At 39.0% G+C, this 14,268-nt stretch overlaps 3 protein-coding genes across 5 annotated transcripts; 2 read left to right on the top strand and 1 right to left on the bottom strand.

The window, feature by feature from the left end:
• Nucleotides 1–123: 123 nt before the first annotated feature.
• LOC140766880 (probable methyltransferase PMT21) lies at nt 124–5,331 on the bottom strand. The gene is made up of 8 exons (XM_073106553.1): nt 5,026–5,331; nt 3,993–4,283; nt 3,449–3,597; nt 3,126–3,321; nt 2,508–2,718; nt 1,345–2,017; nt 921–998; nt 124–729 (listed from the first exon to the last, which is right to left on the bottom strand). The coding sequence occupies exons 2-8, from the start codon at nt 4,260–4,262 to the stop codon at nt 510–512; spliced, it is 1,797 nt and encodes a 598-aa protein (XP_072962654.1). The 5' UTR covers nt 4,263–4,283; nt 5,026–5,331; the 3' UTR covers nt 124–509.
• A 2,980-nt stretch (nt 5,332–8,311) lies between these two features.
• Nucleotides 8,312–11,111, top strand: LOC140766463 (small ribosomal subunit protein uS3x). Its single transcript, XM_073105816.1, has 6 exons — nt 8,312–8,472; nt 8,566–8,713; nt 8,895–9,066; nt 9,361–9,415; nt 9,571–9,702; nt 10,739–11,111. Exons 1-6 carry the CDS (start codon nt 8,443–8,445, stop codon nt 10,889–10,891), a joined length of 690 nt encoding a protein of 229 aa, XP_072961917.1. The 5' UTR covers nt 8,312–8,442; the 3' UTR covers nt 10,892–11,111.
• Nucleotides 11,112–11,639: 528 nt separating this feature from the next.
• Nucleotides 11,640–13,992, top strand: LOC140766464 (large ribosomal subunit protein eL13z-like). 3 transcript variants are annotated; one of them, XM_073105817.1, is made up of 5 exons: nt 11,640–11,751; nt 12,739–12,857; nt 13,056–13,189; nt 13,375–13,533; nt 13,608–13,992. In XM_073105817.1, the coding sequence occupies exons 2-5, from the start codon at nt 12,749–12,751 to the stop codon at nt 13,827–13,829; spliced, it is 624 nt and encodes a 207-aa protein (XP_072961918.1). In that variant the 5' UTR covers nt 11,640–11,751; nt 12,739–12,748; the 3' UTR covers nt 13,830–13,992. The 3 variants fall into 3 exon arrangements, with proteins under 3 accessions (XP_072961918.1, XP_072961919.1, XP_072961920.1); XM_073105818.1 differs by having other exon boundaries at nt 11,719–11,757; XM_073105819.1 differs by lacking the exon at nt 11,640–11,751 and adding an exon at nt 11,833–12,077.
• The last annotated feature ends 276 nt before the right edge of the window (nt 13,993–14,268 follow it).

Genomic DNA, 14,268 nt, shown 5'->3' on the forward strand with positions numbered 1-14,268 from the left:
CTGACAGTTTATTTCTGGTTGCCGCAAGGAAATTCAAAATTGCTACTAATCGACATGGCAAGAAACGTTGTACATTTGTATCTGAAGCCGAAGTGATAAGGAAGTGATTCACAAGTCTAAAAATTACACCCAAAAAGAAAACACCTGATATTATCCAAATTTAACATCTTGATCCGAAGTTTTTATACTTATTGGTCCCACAAACTGCGACATAACTACTTGAACAAATAAAATACAATTCCATCGCAATTCTCACCCTTGTTGCCTTTTGATAAAGAATTGACACTGGAATCTAAGGAATACTATTATTGAAGAAATCTGCGCTCCCCTTTAGGGGAGAATGATATCTCACCAAAGGGACTAAAACAGACGTCTCTGAAAATTTTTATGAAGAGTACCAAAGAAGACTTGCAATCTGTGTCGCGTTAAATGTGAATTCTTTGAAAGAATTTGAACTTTCTATGCTATGTACTTCCTTCCACAGGAGGATTAGCATTCTTTTTACCACCTCATTGCTGACTGCTCTTAGCATACCAAATCTTCTTTTGACATATTAACAGTTTCTCCTTCTCAACATTGTATTCAGTGTCTTGTTTCTGGCAACCCCATCTCATCCCTTTAGCAACTGTCGCTATAGAGTCAATGAAATAGTTAGACTCACGGATTATTGCGTAACCATTTGGACGTAGGATTCGATCCATCTCAAGGAGCACATATTTCATCTCGCATCTGTCGCAATGTAAGACAATGTCAGTTACATGCTTTGACAGGGACACTGGTGGTGTTTAAACCTTAAGTAAAAATAAGAGCATGCCTCATAATGCTAAAACAAGGTACATATACTGAGTACACAAACTTTTGGTGCAGGTGTAAATATATAAGAAGAAATGATACAAACAAGTAGAGTTCACATAATTTACCTGTGAGACTCGGCAGTAAAGAGACCGTCAAGATGCAAGAGATCATAAGTTCTTGGATATGTCGAAAATGCCTCGCACCTATCAAGGACAGTAAAACAGAAGTCAGTAAATGCGATTAAGTACCATAGCACATACAATTAGAATTACAGTTTTGTACATTTCAGCGATTCATGTAAGGTTTTATATATTAGGGTCACAACTCGATTTAAATTATGAATGACTGCACACAACTAAGATACCATATGCATAAGTGAGTCATGCCCCCAAGATGAACTTCTATTATAGCCCTGAAGATTCTCTCATGCAACAAGATAAACATCTAACTCTGTCTCTACATGCTTCACATTAATATCTTTCAAAGCCAGTCCACTCCAAACATATATTTATAGGGAGTGTGTCGATGATGAAGTAATGTAATGCTTACCAGTCATGGTAGGCACCAATAAGTCCCCTGTCATAGACCACGCCAAGGGAATTTGCTCCATAAGAAGAGACAACATTCATTACCCACACAGGATCTTTGATAAGAGCTGCCGCAAACCCGCCATACAGTGTATTCATATCCATAACATTGCGTATTTTATCACTTCCAAGAGCAGGAAGCAATGTCTTGTAGTGTTTCACCCTCACCTTCCACTTACTGTCATCATGCTTGAATCCACCAGAATTCCCACCAGGTAACATGGAAATGCGTTCTGGAGCTATATGCAACCGGTCAGGCCATTTAGGAGAAGATTTCAATCCCAATTTCTTCAAATTCTGGTTCGGGACAGTTAAACAGGAGCGCATGGGAGTATACCATGCAGAATCTGGATCCAAGCTGTCATCACACTTTGGAGGATAAGAAGCAGCAGTGAGCTTATCGTAGCAACTATTATCTGGAGATTTTTGCCACACGGCGATGTCATCTTTTTTATTATATAATTTGAAGCACATGCTACTTAGCAACTTCTTTAGTTTGTCGAAATCTGCTTTCTGTTCTTCCACTGTTGTGTTCCATCCCCGCCATCGGTTTTCATAGTTTACAGGTGGTCCAGAGAGCACCCAAAAGCCACCAGGCCTTAGTATTCGATGTACTTCTAGTAGGTAAATTCCACCTGGAAAAAATATCTCTAAGTTAAGAGTGATTAATCAATGAAAACGTCCTCCATCATTCAACTGAAAATACTTATGGAGAATGATTTCCAAGGGAACTACTGATATGACAATTTTTCAGAAATATCAGAACATAACTTACTACTAAGGCTTATGATTGATGGAAATAAAGGGCATTCAGATAGAAGCTCCAAGTGCTACTGGAAATGAAGGACAAAGTAGAATACAGATGTGACTGCAGAAATTTCAGAAATAAATAAAAGGGGGACAAAATCAATCAAAGTTTGTTTTCTTCCTTTTCATATCCGTGTGCATAATGAGGATTATCATCCTTCATATTGATATAGTCAGAAAGCATGTAATTATCCTTTTCAGACCTTCTAAATGAGATGATGGCCTGTACATGACAAGTTCTTGAGAGTTGTAACCACCTCTACAAGTTTGAGCAACCTATCCCCTTTCCTATATAGACACTTGAAGAAAAAGAATTACCAAATTCTGTCCATGGGATAAGACATCTGGAGCAGTGCGCCATATCAAATGAATTGGACGGGAAAGGAAGACGCTGAGTAGAAATAATGCCTAAAATTGCTGGAATGCCACGCTCAAGTGCAAACTGTACTTGAGCCTCATGATTGTCTCTAGGCGCAAGAGAAACAGTCAAAATTCCACGGTCTAACAGATCACCTCCCCAGCTAGCAACCTATGAGAACAAATGAGCAGCATGAGTTTAAGATGAAAAGAAAAAGGAAAACAAAACATAAAGCATATACGTGATCTTATTGATGCCAATATTAAACGGTATACATCTTCTTAGGTAGGTCGTTACAGTTGATACTTGATACGATGTACATGGAACACATCCAAAAACCCAAGTGACTCTGGTTAGTGATCGTTAGCTAGATGTATAGACAACTTCAAGTAAAAATCTTGACATAAACAAACTTGTCTCCACTAATAGCAAGCCAAAAATGGAACAGTTGTTTTACGTATCTATGGAATAATTAAGTTTTGACAGTAGCAAGCATGCCAACATCCAGCCTGACATTTAACAACCCAAAGTAAATTGTAATAGACTTCCAAAAATGAGATTTTTGAGTCTATACTCACTCCACAGCCAGTGTCTATAGCAGTCCGAACTGTCCCATCCTTCATTCCAGGTATTAAATTTTGCATCAAGTTAACATAAACCCCAACTCCATTCGGAAACATGGTACCTCCACCAGGAAAGAAGAACTTATCACCTTCTTTTCTAAGCCAGTGTTGATTCGATTTCTGGTTGTTTATCCAATCATAGGGTACATTCCTAAAGAACAGATGAAAGTGTAAATTACTCAGTAATTCAACATGTTAAACTATTAAATTCAAGTCCATTGGGGAAAAAAGATACTAGAACTACAGGAAATATATAAAGACAAGGGGGGGAACAGTACCTGTACCAACACTCATTTTTGCTTTTTGGCCATCTAATTGGTGGCTTGTATCCATCAGGAGGAGGGACTAAGCACTCTTTCCTTTCAGTCATTGGTGGACAGTGGCGTTCCATGAAAGTAAGCCTGTAATTACCATATTTCTTCCATCTCTGAGAAGAAAAAACAAAGAAATAGTTGTTCAAAATACAAGGAAGACTACACAATATCGATGCTAAATAATAGTATTGCTGCTGCTTCAAAGATCATGACTATGCAAATACATATCGCCAAAAAACTAATATAACTGTTATATCTTAAGGTGGACCACATACATCCTAAGAACTAAGCACCAAAATTGCTACCGCAGGTGGATGGAAGCAATCAGTCAATCACCTAACAAAATGTGAAAAGCCAAACTGCCGACCAATTCTGTTTCCACAGCTTTGGCAATGAAAGGCTATTTCTATAATCAATCAAACTTTCCAAATTATTTTTTCCAACATGTAGATATCATCTGTATTCCATCTACACAAATTAGTACTATGAATTAGAATATAAAGTATACCTTGGGATCTGTGCATGGCGTGTAATCTTGATGATCAATAGTGCACTCGGGGAATGTAACAGACTTCATTTGCAAGGGAGCTACCGTGGTATGCTTGGAAGGTTGAATAAGTGGTGCTGCTTCCTTTTGAAAGAATCTGTTCTTTTCCGAGCAATAGATACCTCCAAGATAGAATGAAAATCCACATAGGACTATAAACATTAAAGACATTGGCACAATTCTGGAACTTTTATCAGGGTAAGCCCCTGGCTTTGGATCTTTATTCTTCATCGTATGTTTCGAGTGAAGTACCTGTCGGGGAATTATTATTTTTTGGATAGATTGTTAAAAATGGAGACAAAAAATATATGTTGCATTAAAGAATAATACACCAGAAAATGTGGCAAAGTTAATGACTGATGAGTTATACAATGAAAGGGATCTGATATGACCACATGGAGTAGTCCCTGACTCTAACTACTCTTAAATAATTAATTAAACATGTAGTAGACCAAGTCCATTAATCATCAGTACCTAATGTTGTTTAAACTTTAAAGTCCCCGTGAGTCTCGTGACTTACCAAACCAAGCAAAGTCTGTAGATTTAGAAACTAACGAGTCTAAAGGAGTTAGTTCCCCAACAACTATCTTTCAAAGGCACAGGTCAAGCACGGAGACTTGGACGAAACAATTAAATAAGCGCAGTGAAGTGAGCTAAATCTGAACGATCTAAAGAACAAATGGCAGGAGAGGAGATTGGAGGTTGAATCAAACAATTAGATCTGACGACCATCCCACCAATCACAATCCCCTGACGGAAATGAAAGCAACTGCCTGTGAACAACCGAAATCTTCCAATCCAGTGAGTGAAAACAACAAAACCACTTTAAATAAATCCAAAATTAAAGTGCATCCCGGATCTATAGCTCGCTCCGATCTCTCGATCGCCAACCGCATTGCGGAATAAACTCTAAACAGAAGATACCCAACTGAAAAATCGATTACCCAGCCAGATCCGTAGGAAGAAAAATTGCAATCAAATGACCAGAAAGTACCTCAAAGATCTGGTAGTGTTGCTGACGACCGGGCTCTCTTCTTTCTATCAGTAGATCTGACGGAAAAGAAGAGAGCTCCGAGGTAGGAACTGCAACCACTCCCTTCAACTCGTAGTAGATAGAGTGAAGGAAAGAGATCGAGAGCGAACCGAGATCACCGGTTCTTTCCTTCTTTCTTTCGAATAGAATAAGCTCAAGAGTAAACTGGACCTCCAACCCGATAGCTTCACTCGTTTTTATAACTACACGCTGCGGATCCCTGCTTCCTCGAAACTAATATATCTTTATAGCTGTCTTTCCCTCGTTGGCGGTGACGAACCCCCACTCTCTCTCTCTCTCTCTCTCTCTCTCTCTCTCTCTCTCTCTCTCTCTCTCCGCTCACCGCGTTATACACGCAGGTTAAAGTGGGGGGTAAAACTACCGGAACTAAGTTAATGCAGCTAAGAATCGAAAGCTACCCCGTTAACTTCCCCAGCACATGCTTTTGTTACTTCTTTTTGCAGATAACGACCCACATTATAACCTTATTGCAGAAAACCCCTTTTTGATTGTTCCAATACGAGTGAAAAGGGATGGTTTTGTACTAGTGACAAAATTACAAGATCTTTTGAAATAAGGGTAAAATAAAGGTGGAGAATTGCAAATAAAGAAATTATTTTTCTATGGGACAAAAAGGGAAAGGACGATAGGGACTCGCAAGTCACAACGGTGGAAAAGAGAAGACTTTTGACAGAAAAGCAAAACGAAGTGGGGTATAGCTTGTTAAAAGGCAAAGGGGTCCCACGAAAACTAGTAGTCTAGTGCTAGTGGACTCGAGAGTGCAAGCTACTAATATAATCGATATTTTTTGGGGGATTAAAAGCTAGTAATCTATTAGAAATTTTTCTTAATCCTTCAAAATTTTAAAAACTAAATATGAGCTGAATAATAAATTCTACTTTTTATTAATATATTAAGATCCCCCTAAATTTTGATTAATATATTAAATCATTTAATTTAAATTTTAAACTATATATTTATCAAGCTAATCGTCTTTGTGACATTGCTTCAAAACGTGGTATTGTCGTAAGCTGTGAAATTAAACCACCACGGACTACCGTGTAATTTTTTCACTGTAATTAGTTAGAGTTATATTCTGCAGTAAAATCTCATACTAATTATTCTAGTCAAATAGTTAGGAAGAGAATAATCACTTGTACTTCGGACCGAAATACGATTTAGTGCAGCTTGGAGAGCACGATTTCCCTGTAGTGGTGGATACATGGCGACCTTTTACCTGCAGACGCATCATTCCAAAACAGTAGTTAAAAGTAAAATTAAAATGAATTTGTTCTTAAATTATAAGGCTAAATTACGTCTTTTTTTTTCCCCCACTACATTATCGATTAAAGCGAGAGGGACTGATTTGGGTAATCCAAGCAGGTGAATTTTTTTTTTTTACTTTTTGATTTTTGGACTTTGGATTTTAGAGTGTTTCCCATTCCCATCTCTATTAAGATATCACCGCCATAGGAGGGAAGAGGTCGTCTCTTCTTTCTCTTTTCTCTATTTTTTTCTATGGATTCCAAAAAGAGATGGATGCTTGAGCAATGCACTCTTAGCCTCCTTTCCATAGTGTCATTTGCTTGCGCAAATGCGGCGAGTCTTGGGGAGCAGATTTGGGCTCTCCTCCACTTCCACCTTCCTTCTATTTGTACTAGTTTTTTTTTGGCTACTGTGGTGGAGGGAGGTACGAGGCTAGATATCTTTCTCAGCTTCTCTCAATATATATATATTCATTCTCCTGCAATCAAGAATGATGTGCTCCTAGTTACCAACTTTCATAAAAAAAGATAAAACTCTGGATTTCGGTGAGCCACGACAGAATTGATGACGGGTCACGCCTTTTCCAACTCTCTGCATCAATCTGGAAGCAGATCACTCCGCGTGGGCCCCGTCTTCTGCCAAATGCCTATGAGCCGTACGATCACTAACGGACGGGTCGCCTAAAGGGGTCCTTGAATCGAAATATGGCTAACCCCGAGTACCTTTCTGAAAAACTTGCTTCGATTTTTTCCTTGTCGGTGGGGGTAATAGTCGGCGGACGGAGCTACAACTGTTGCTGCTCTGCGCTGTGAAGTTTGTCGCTGCCGGCTTTGTTGCCACGTGGTAAATTGATCCGAATCGCGTGGTGGTCATTGATCAAGTGGGTTTAAGATTTGGAAAGGATGTTCGGCGGTTTGGCTATTTCAGCGATCGATAGATAATAGATTCGAGATAATGGAGGGATCCACCTTAACAATCAAAAGTCAATTTTACTGGAGTCTGGACCTTTTAGTCAAGCAAACCTAACACCAGCCTAATTTTTAGTTCTTTATTTCTTTTCATGCTACTATTACTATATATATATATATATATATATATATATCTTGGTATATTTGGTTGCGTTATACATGGGATACTGAGTGTAATTAAAAATAATCAGTTACAGAGGCAGGCGGTAGTCATATGTCGGCAAGCGCGGCCGCACATTCCCAATTCGAATCTCACTGGGCAGATTTAACTACGGTCATACAAGTGGTCGTCTTGACTCCACTGTAGATTTGTAATGCTATATATTAATCTAACATTGGATTTTATGCAGTACAATGTTAAAATGAGAAAGAAGGAGAATAATTTTGTCCCCGAGTGTTGATCTGTCGGTGCCAAATGGAACCCACTTATCTCAATCAATAATTAGGGGTTGTTGTTTGCAATGAATAAATTACTTAAACTTGCGGGCAATAGATGGCCCGGCCCCTCTTAACCCATTACCATCATAGCATCACATGGGCATCATGCACTGGGGTTAGAGTTAGGGGTAAGTAAATTGGAGGACAGTACATCTGCTCTGCTACTTGTGACATAGCAGGTGTTTATAAAAGTAACTTTAAAAAGAGAGACAAAGCCCAAAGGGACAACAGGGTTGCTTTGCTCTTAAAATAAATGTTATTTGTTAGAGGAGGAGAAGAGTGATGACTGCCTTCATGTGGTCGCATGTGAATGGAGATGGAATCTCATTCACAACTCGTGCTGTCGCATTCGTGACAGTTGGGCATGTATGTGTTAGTGATTAAGGTGACTCTCACGCTCAGCATCATATATCTTGTTTAAATGTTTGATAGAGGAGGAGGAGGAGGAGGATCGTATTCTGAGACACATCCAAAAGGCTTATCGGGCCGGATCCAGGCCTGACAATGAGGGGATTGGATACGGGCCGAGTTGGGCCAATCCTTTTACGAGTTGTCTATGTTAAAAGACAATGACAAATATACCCTCACGCGGCGATAAACCCCACGCACGCGATTGCATCCTCTCCTTTTGTTTAGGGTTTGTGGAGAGCTCTTCGACTACTCTTCTCTCCCGCCGCCGCGCCTGCTCTTCAGATCTCTCGTTACCATGGCAACTCAAATTAGCAAGAAGAGGAAGGTGAGTCCTCGGAATTAATGGCACTAAACGTTGCGATCGTATTTCCTTGGAATGTTTTGTTCTCAAGTTTGTGTTTCTTTGTATCGCTTTCAGTTCGTCGCGGATGGGGTGTTCTTCGCGGAGCTCAACGAAGTCCTCACGAGGGAGCTCGCTGAGGATGGGTATTCCGGCGTTGAGGTCCGGGTGACGCCGATGCGGACCGAGATCATCATCCGAGCCACCAGAACTCAGAACGTTCTTGGTACGAATCCACAGTATGATATTTTTTTGACAGCAAAAAATAACTTTTTTCGTGTTGTCAGAATTTGTTTATCCACATACTTAATCCATCTTTCTTGGAGATTTTAGTTGATGGTATTAGATTTTGTGTTGATTCATTTAAAGGATGATGTTAGATTCGCCTTTTGTTCTTACAATTTAAGGTGAGAAGGGGAGAAGGATAAGAGAGTTGACATCTGTTGTCCAGAAGAGGTTCAACTTCCCTGAAAATGGTGTAGAGCTTTATGCTGAGAAGGTTAACAACAGAGGGCTCTGTGCCATTGCTCAGGCTGAGTCTCTGCGCTACAAGCTTCTTGGCGGTCTCGCGGTCAGAAGGTAATTACTGATCATATCGTCTCTCGTTGTGTATATATTTTCTTCATTGTTCAAATGCACATAGAGTGTGTTTTTTTTTTCTTCTATTGTTCTTGCCTGGTATGATATTATATTACGATTAATGATTTGCTATAATTTCTTTATGTACTTATAAGCAAACAGGTAAACTATGGAACTCTTGCAAAGTCTTTATTTCTGTTGAACTCTCTTTTTCATATGGCAAAAACGTTGTTGTGTTGCAATTTATTATCTTAAACTTTGTTTGTAAATGATGCATATGCATTCTCCTTTCAGGGCTTGCTATGGTGTCCTCCGTTTTGTCATGGAAAGTGGTGCTAAAGGTTGTGAGGTTAGTCTAAAATCGACTAGCACTACCTTAAGTCATTCTATTTGTTGTAATTGGATTTTGTTGACTGGTTCTTGAGGAAACTCATCTACCCCTTTGTTATTCGTATTTTTTTTGCCTTTCCATGCCTTATATAGAATATTTGGGGGGTTTTCCAGGTTATCGTCAGTGGGAAGCTTAGAGCTCAGCGTGCCAAGTCAATGAAGTTCAAGGACGGATATATGATTTCATCCGGTCAGCCAGTTAACGAATATATTGATTCAGCCGTGAGACATGTTCTGCTTAGACAGGTTAGTTTGTTAAATTAATACAGTTATCAGATAATAAATTTATCATCAATAGTTCTCTCTTAGTCAGGTTGCCAAACTCACAGTTCTTAGCTTGTTCAGAGGGTTCTTCTGTTTGGATTGTCCCAGGGGGACTTGTATTTCAGAATTAGTTATATAAGGATCTTCTAGTTTCTTTTCAAAGATTTAGTTTTGAAAGTAACTGAAATAAGGGTGGTAAGTACCTATAACAATTTGTGCCATGGTTAGTGGGCCAAGTTCAATTCAGTAAAGGTCTGGTAGCTATCTTATCGATAGGTTAGAAAGCAGTTGATGAGGTAAACTTGAAGGTAGATGATGCAATAAATAATGCTTTGTTATCGGAACTCGGAAGTACATAAAGAACAAATACCTCATCTCCATATTGTCTTTTTCAGTAATTTGATGTTAACACCCCCACCCCACCCCCCGCACCAAAAAAAAACCTGGGATATTAAAGCTATGCTGTTCTGAAATGGTCTAATAGCAGAGAAAAATAAAGAATAATGCTGAATTCAATCTTTTCAGCAAGATCACAACAATCATTTGGACTTTGGAGGTTGTTCATCTGGCGTAACTCATAATCTAAATTGCATTCTGTTTAAAGGTTAATAGTCTCTTCAATGCTGTAATGGTTCTTTTCTTTCTTTCTTCCAAATTTGTCCCGACATAGTGAGGGCAGCTGGCTTTGTTTGTGTATTGTTTCTTGGATGTCGCAAATTGCACCATGTTTATAGTTCTGCAGCAGTATTTTCTTAGGCTGTAGGACTCCAGGTTCTTTATGTAGATGCGGTAAAGATTCATGTTCACTTTTTATTGTAAATGGTAGAAGAATTTCCCTATGATTTCCAAAGGGTGATATCCTGTTGTTGTGGTTCTATTCATGGTTGCGCGTGTCTATGAAATGGTCAGAACAATTGGTTGTGATCAAGTAAAGCAACAATACTTGGGTGGTATATGTTATTCCTCATATATGAATCGAAATTCTTACACAGCTACTGAATCAACACACTACTTGCAGGGTGTTCTTGGAATAAAGGTGAAGATCATGTTAGACTGGGATCCTAAGGGGAAGCAGGGCCCAACAACTCCACTGCCTGACCTTGTCACCATCCACGCCCCCAAGGATGAAGAGGAGTATATGAGGCCAGCACTGATTGCCCCAGAAATTTAAACACCATAGTCTAAGTTCAAAATGGTACTTGTACTTCCCAGAGAGAGGAAGAACTCAACCTTTTGATAGCTACTTTTTGTCGGAAGAACCGTCTAGGATGGTGTTGGCAATTTATTTATCAGGTCTCGTGAACGGTTAGAGAGGCATGATAAAACTTGTTCTATTTTCATGTCAAACTCATTTTATTGCATCAGAATTTTTTAGACTCTCGTTGTGCCTATTTTCTTGTCACGGTTTTGCTTTAATCTTGGTGGGGTTTTACTCCAAATTATTACGTTCTAATGAAATGCAACAAGATGGAATGCCCTGTAATCCTCCCAAGTTAATATCTGCTAGATTACGGTATAAGTAAATCCAAACTATGACTGATCTATCATATAGATAACTACAGCAAAGTTTTTTGATCTGTTACTTTTTGGATTTAAAAGAGCTGATGCAAAGCTTTTAATATGTTACATGAGATAATTATTTGATAATTACACTAAGATTAAGGGGGATACATCGATCAATCTAAATCACACTAAGATTAAGGGGGGAAATGAAAGCTTTTTGGTGGCTCAAAGTCCGACCCTGATGGACAACGCGATCAATCACCGGTCGAATTGAATTCACTAACCTGCTTAGCCATCGCCCATGGGCCGGACCCAGAGACCCAAGTTGAACCGAACCACAAGAAAAGAGATGATCCGGATCCCCGTTAACACACGGGTTGCGGATCCGGATCCACGCTTCCACTTTTTCTATCCGCTCCGCAAAGTCTCGTCCCTTTATATTTAGGGTTTTAGCGGTTCCCACTTCCCACCCTCTGGCGGCTGCGGTGAACAAGAGTAAAACCAATCCGACCGCAGCGGGATTTGCAGGTAAGAGTGTGTCTATCAGTTCCATCGTATCTCTATTCTCTTTTGCTAAGCGCATTTTAAGATCTCTAAGTCTTGGGCACTCTGATTAACATCTTAGGTTCACTTCGCTGGTCTATTGATGTTAAGAAATGTGTCGTCTTATATTGAAGATCTTGTGATTATTGAGTATATATGTACTTTTCATCGAACTCCATGATTTATAGGTGGCAGCTCTTGGTTGAGATCATTGCTCACTATCGATATATTCAATGTGGGAGAGGCGTGATTTTGATTGTGGATCCATGACTGGGGGGCCTTTTGTATGGAGAGTTAAACTATCGGATTAGGTCTTACGATACGCAGTTCCAATCCTATTTATTGGTTGCAGCAATACCCTGTTTTGAGAGTTTAGATCCATATTCTTTTACCCATTCAATTTTATGTCTCTTTTTAACATATATCGTTTGTGTAAGAGTAGTGTACCAATTCTTTTAGTAGTATTTTAAAAGTGTTGAAATTTGGGACAGTCGAATTTGAATTACTGCAGTGGTTGCAATGCAGTAATGATGAAATGTAGCGTTCCTATCTTCCTATGTTTTTTCCACTTAAGTCTTATTATGCATTGTTGCATACCTAATCTGAATTTATGGTGGAAGAATCAAATTAGCACCTTTTGGTCACACTGTCATTTGCTGTCGAATTTGAATTACTGCAGTGGTTGCAATGCAGTAATGATGAAATGTAGCGTTCCTATCTTCCTATGTTTTTTCCACTTAAGTCTTATTATGCATTGTTGCATACCTAATCTGAATTTATGGTGGAAGAATCAAATTAGCACCTTTTGGTCACACTGTCATTTGACAGATTTGCTGTGCTGTATATCTTACAATTCTTAGGAGATTTAGTATGTTTGTATCATTTAAAGTTTCAGACTGAAAATGCTATATTAAAAAGTGCTCTCAGGATATATATCTTAGATGATTATTTTTGTTCTTGTTGCTAAAACAGGTAATCTGTCATGGTCAAACATAACAATGTTGTGCCAAATGGGCACTTTAAGAAGCATTGGCAGAACTATGTCCGGACATGGTTTAACCAGCCAGCTCGCAAGACCAGGAGACGCATTGGTAGGCTACTCTCAGCTTGTTTTGTTATAACAATCAAATTTTAATTTTCTTAGCTAGTAGCTTGGGCCTTAAGATGGCAGCTAACTTTATTTTTGCTTATTCTTTCTGCATAAAAATGGGATTTCGAGATTCATCCCTGCTTGTGTTTTGATTTTCTTAGTTCTACATTTATGATTCATTTCGCCACTTGCATTGCAGCTAGACAGAAGAAGGCTGTTAAGATTTTCCCACGCCCAACTTCTGGGCCTCTCCGCCCTGTTGTACAGTGCCAGACCCTGAAGTACAACATGAAATCTAGAGAAGGCAAAGGTTTTACACTAGAGGAGCTAAAGGTAACATGAAATATGTGCCTCTCTAGCTCCATACTCTATTTTCTCATCTGTTGGTTGATGATTCATTGTGCTTTCATTTTGTAATAGACCCAATTGTTTTGAAAAAGATGGACTACATCCTGGATGCCTTTAATTGTTTTTATTCCTTGGTGATATATGCATCACAAATTAGTTCAACATTTCAGGCGTCAGGCATTCCAAAGAAGGTTGCTCCAACCATTGGTATTGCAGTTGACCATCGGCGAAAGAACCGATCTCTGGAGGGTCTTCAGGCAAATGTTCAAAGGCTCAAAACTTACAAAGCCAAGTTGGTCATCTTCCCAAGACGTGCACGGAAGTTCAAGGTAATGTGATTTTGGTTATTTCTGTAACCCGTGGAATAAATACAGACATTCTGATAGCCTCTTATTTTTGTCAGGCTGGTGATTCTTCTCCTGAGGAGCTTTCAACTGCCACTCAGGTCCAGGGACCATATATGCCCATCGTTAGGGAGAATCCCTCTGTGGATCTTGTGAAGATTACAGATGAGATGAAATCATTCAAGGCTTACAGCAAGCTTCGTGTCGAGAGAATGAATAAGCGCCAAGTGGGTGCCAGGATTAAGAAGGCTGCTGAGGCAGAGAAGGAAGAAAAGAAGTGATCAAATCATTCCACTTTTTTGATAATTTTTTTTTCCTTATGTAGTGTAGGCGTGGGAACAGAAGTGTCGACCAGATCATGCTATGTTTTGCTTATTTCATTTTTCTATTCTCATTTTCAGAATGTAGACTTGAGAATTTCTGGTTGATTTATCCTTTGATCTATTTTTCGTGGGTTACTCTTAGGTTTTTTTTTAAAAAATATTTATGTAATCTCTATACAACTCAGAAGTTTGTATTGGCCATTCATGATTCTGAGTACTTTGAAATTCACCTGCTGCACCTTCTGAACTTATGTTGCCTACCATGAAAACAATGACATTTGAAGCATTATATGGTATGGCCTCAATCACCATCTTTTAATCGTTCATGACTTTTGTACAGGTGAGCAGTTATGCATTTGTTTATTGGATTAGCTGAGCTTCACATCAAACTATTTAA

The sequence above is a fragment of the Typha angustifolia genome, chromosome 9, assembly GCF_048772165.1.
Source record: "Typha angustifolia cultivar Huaian chromosome 9, ASM4877216v1, whole genome shotgun sequence".
Lineage (NCBI taxonomy): Eukaryota > Viridiplantae > Streptophyta > Magnoliopsida > Poales > Typhaceae > Typha > Typha angustifolia.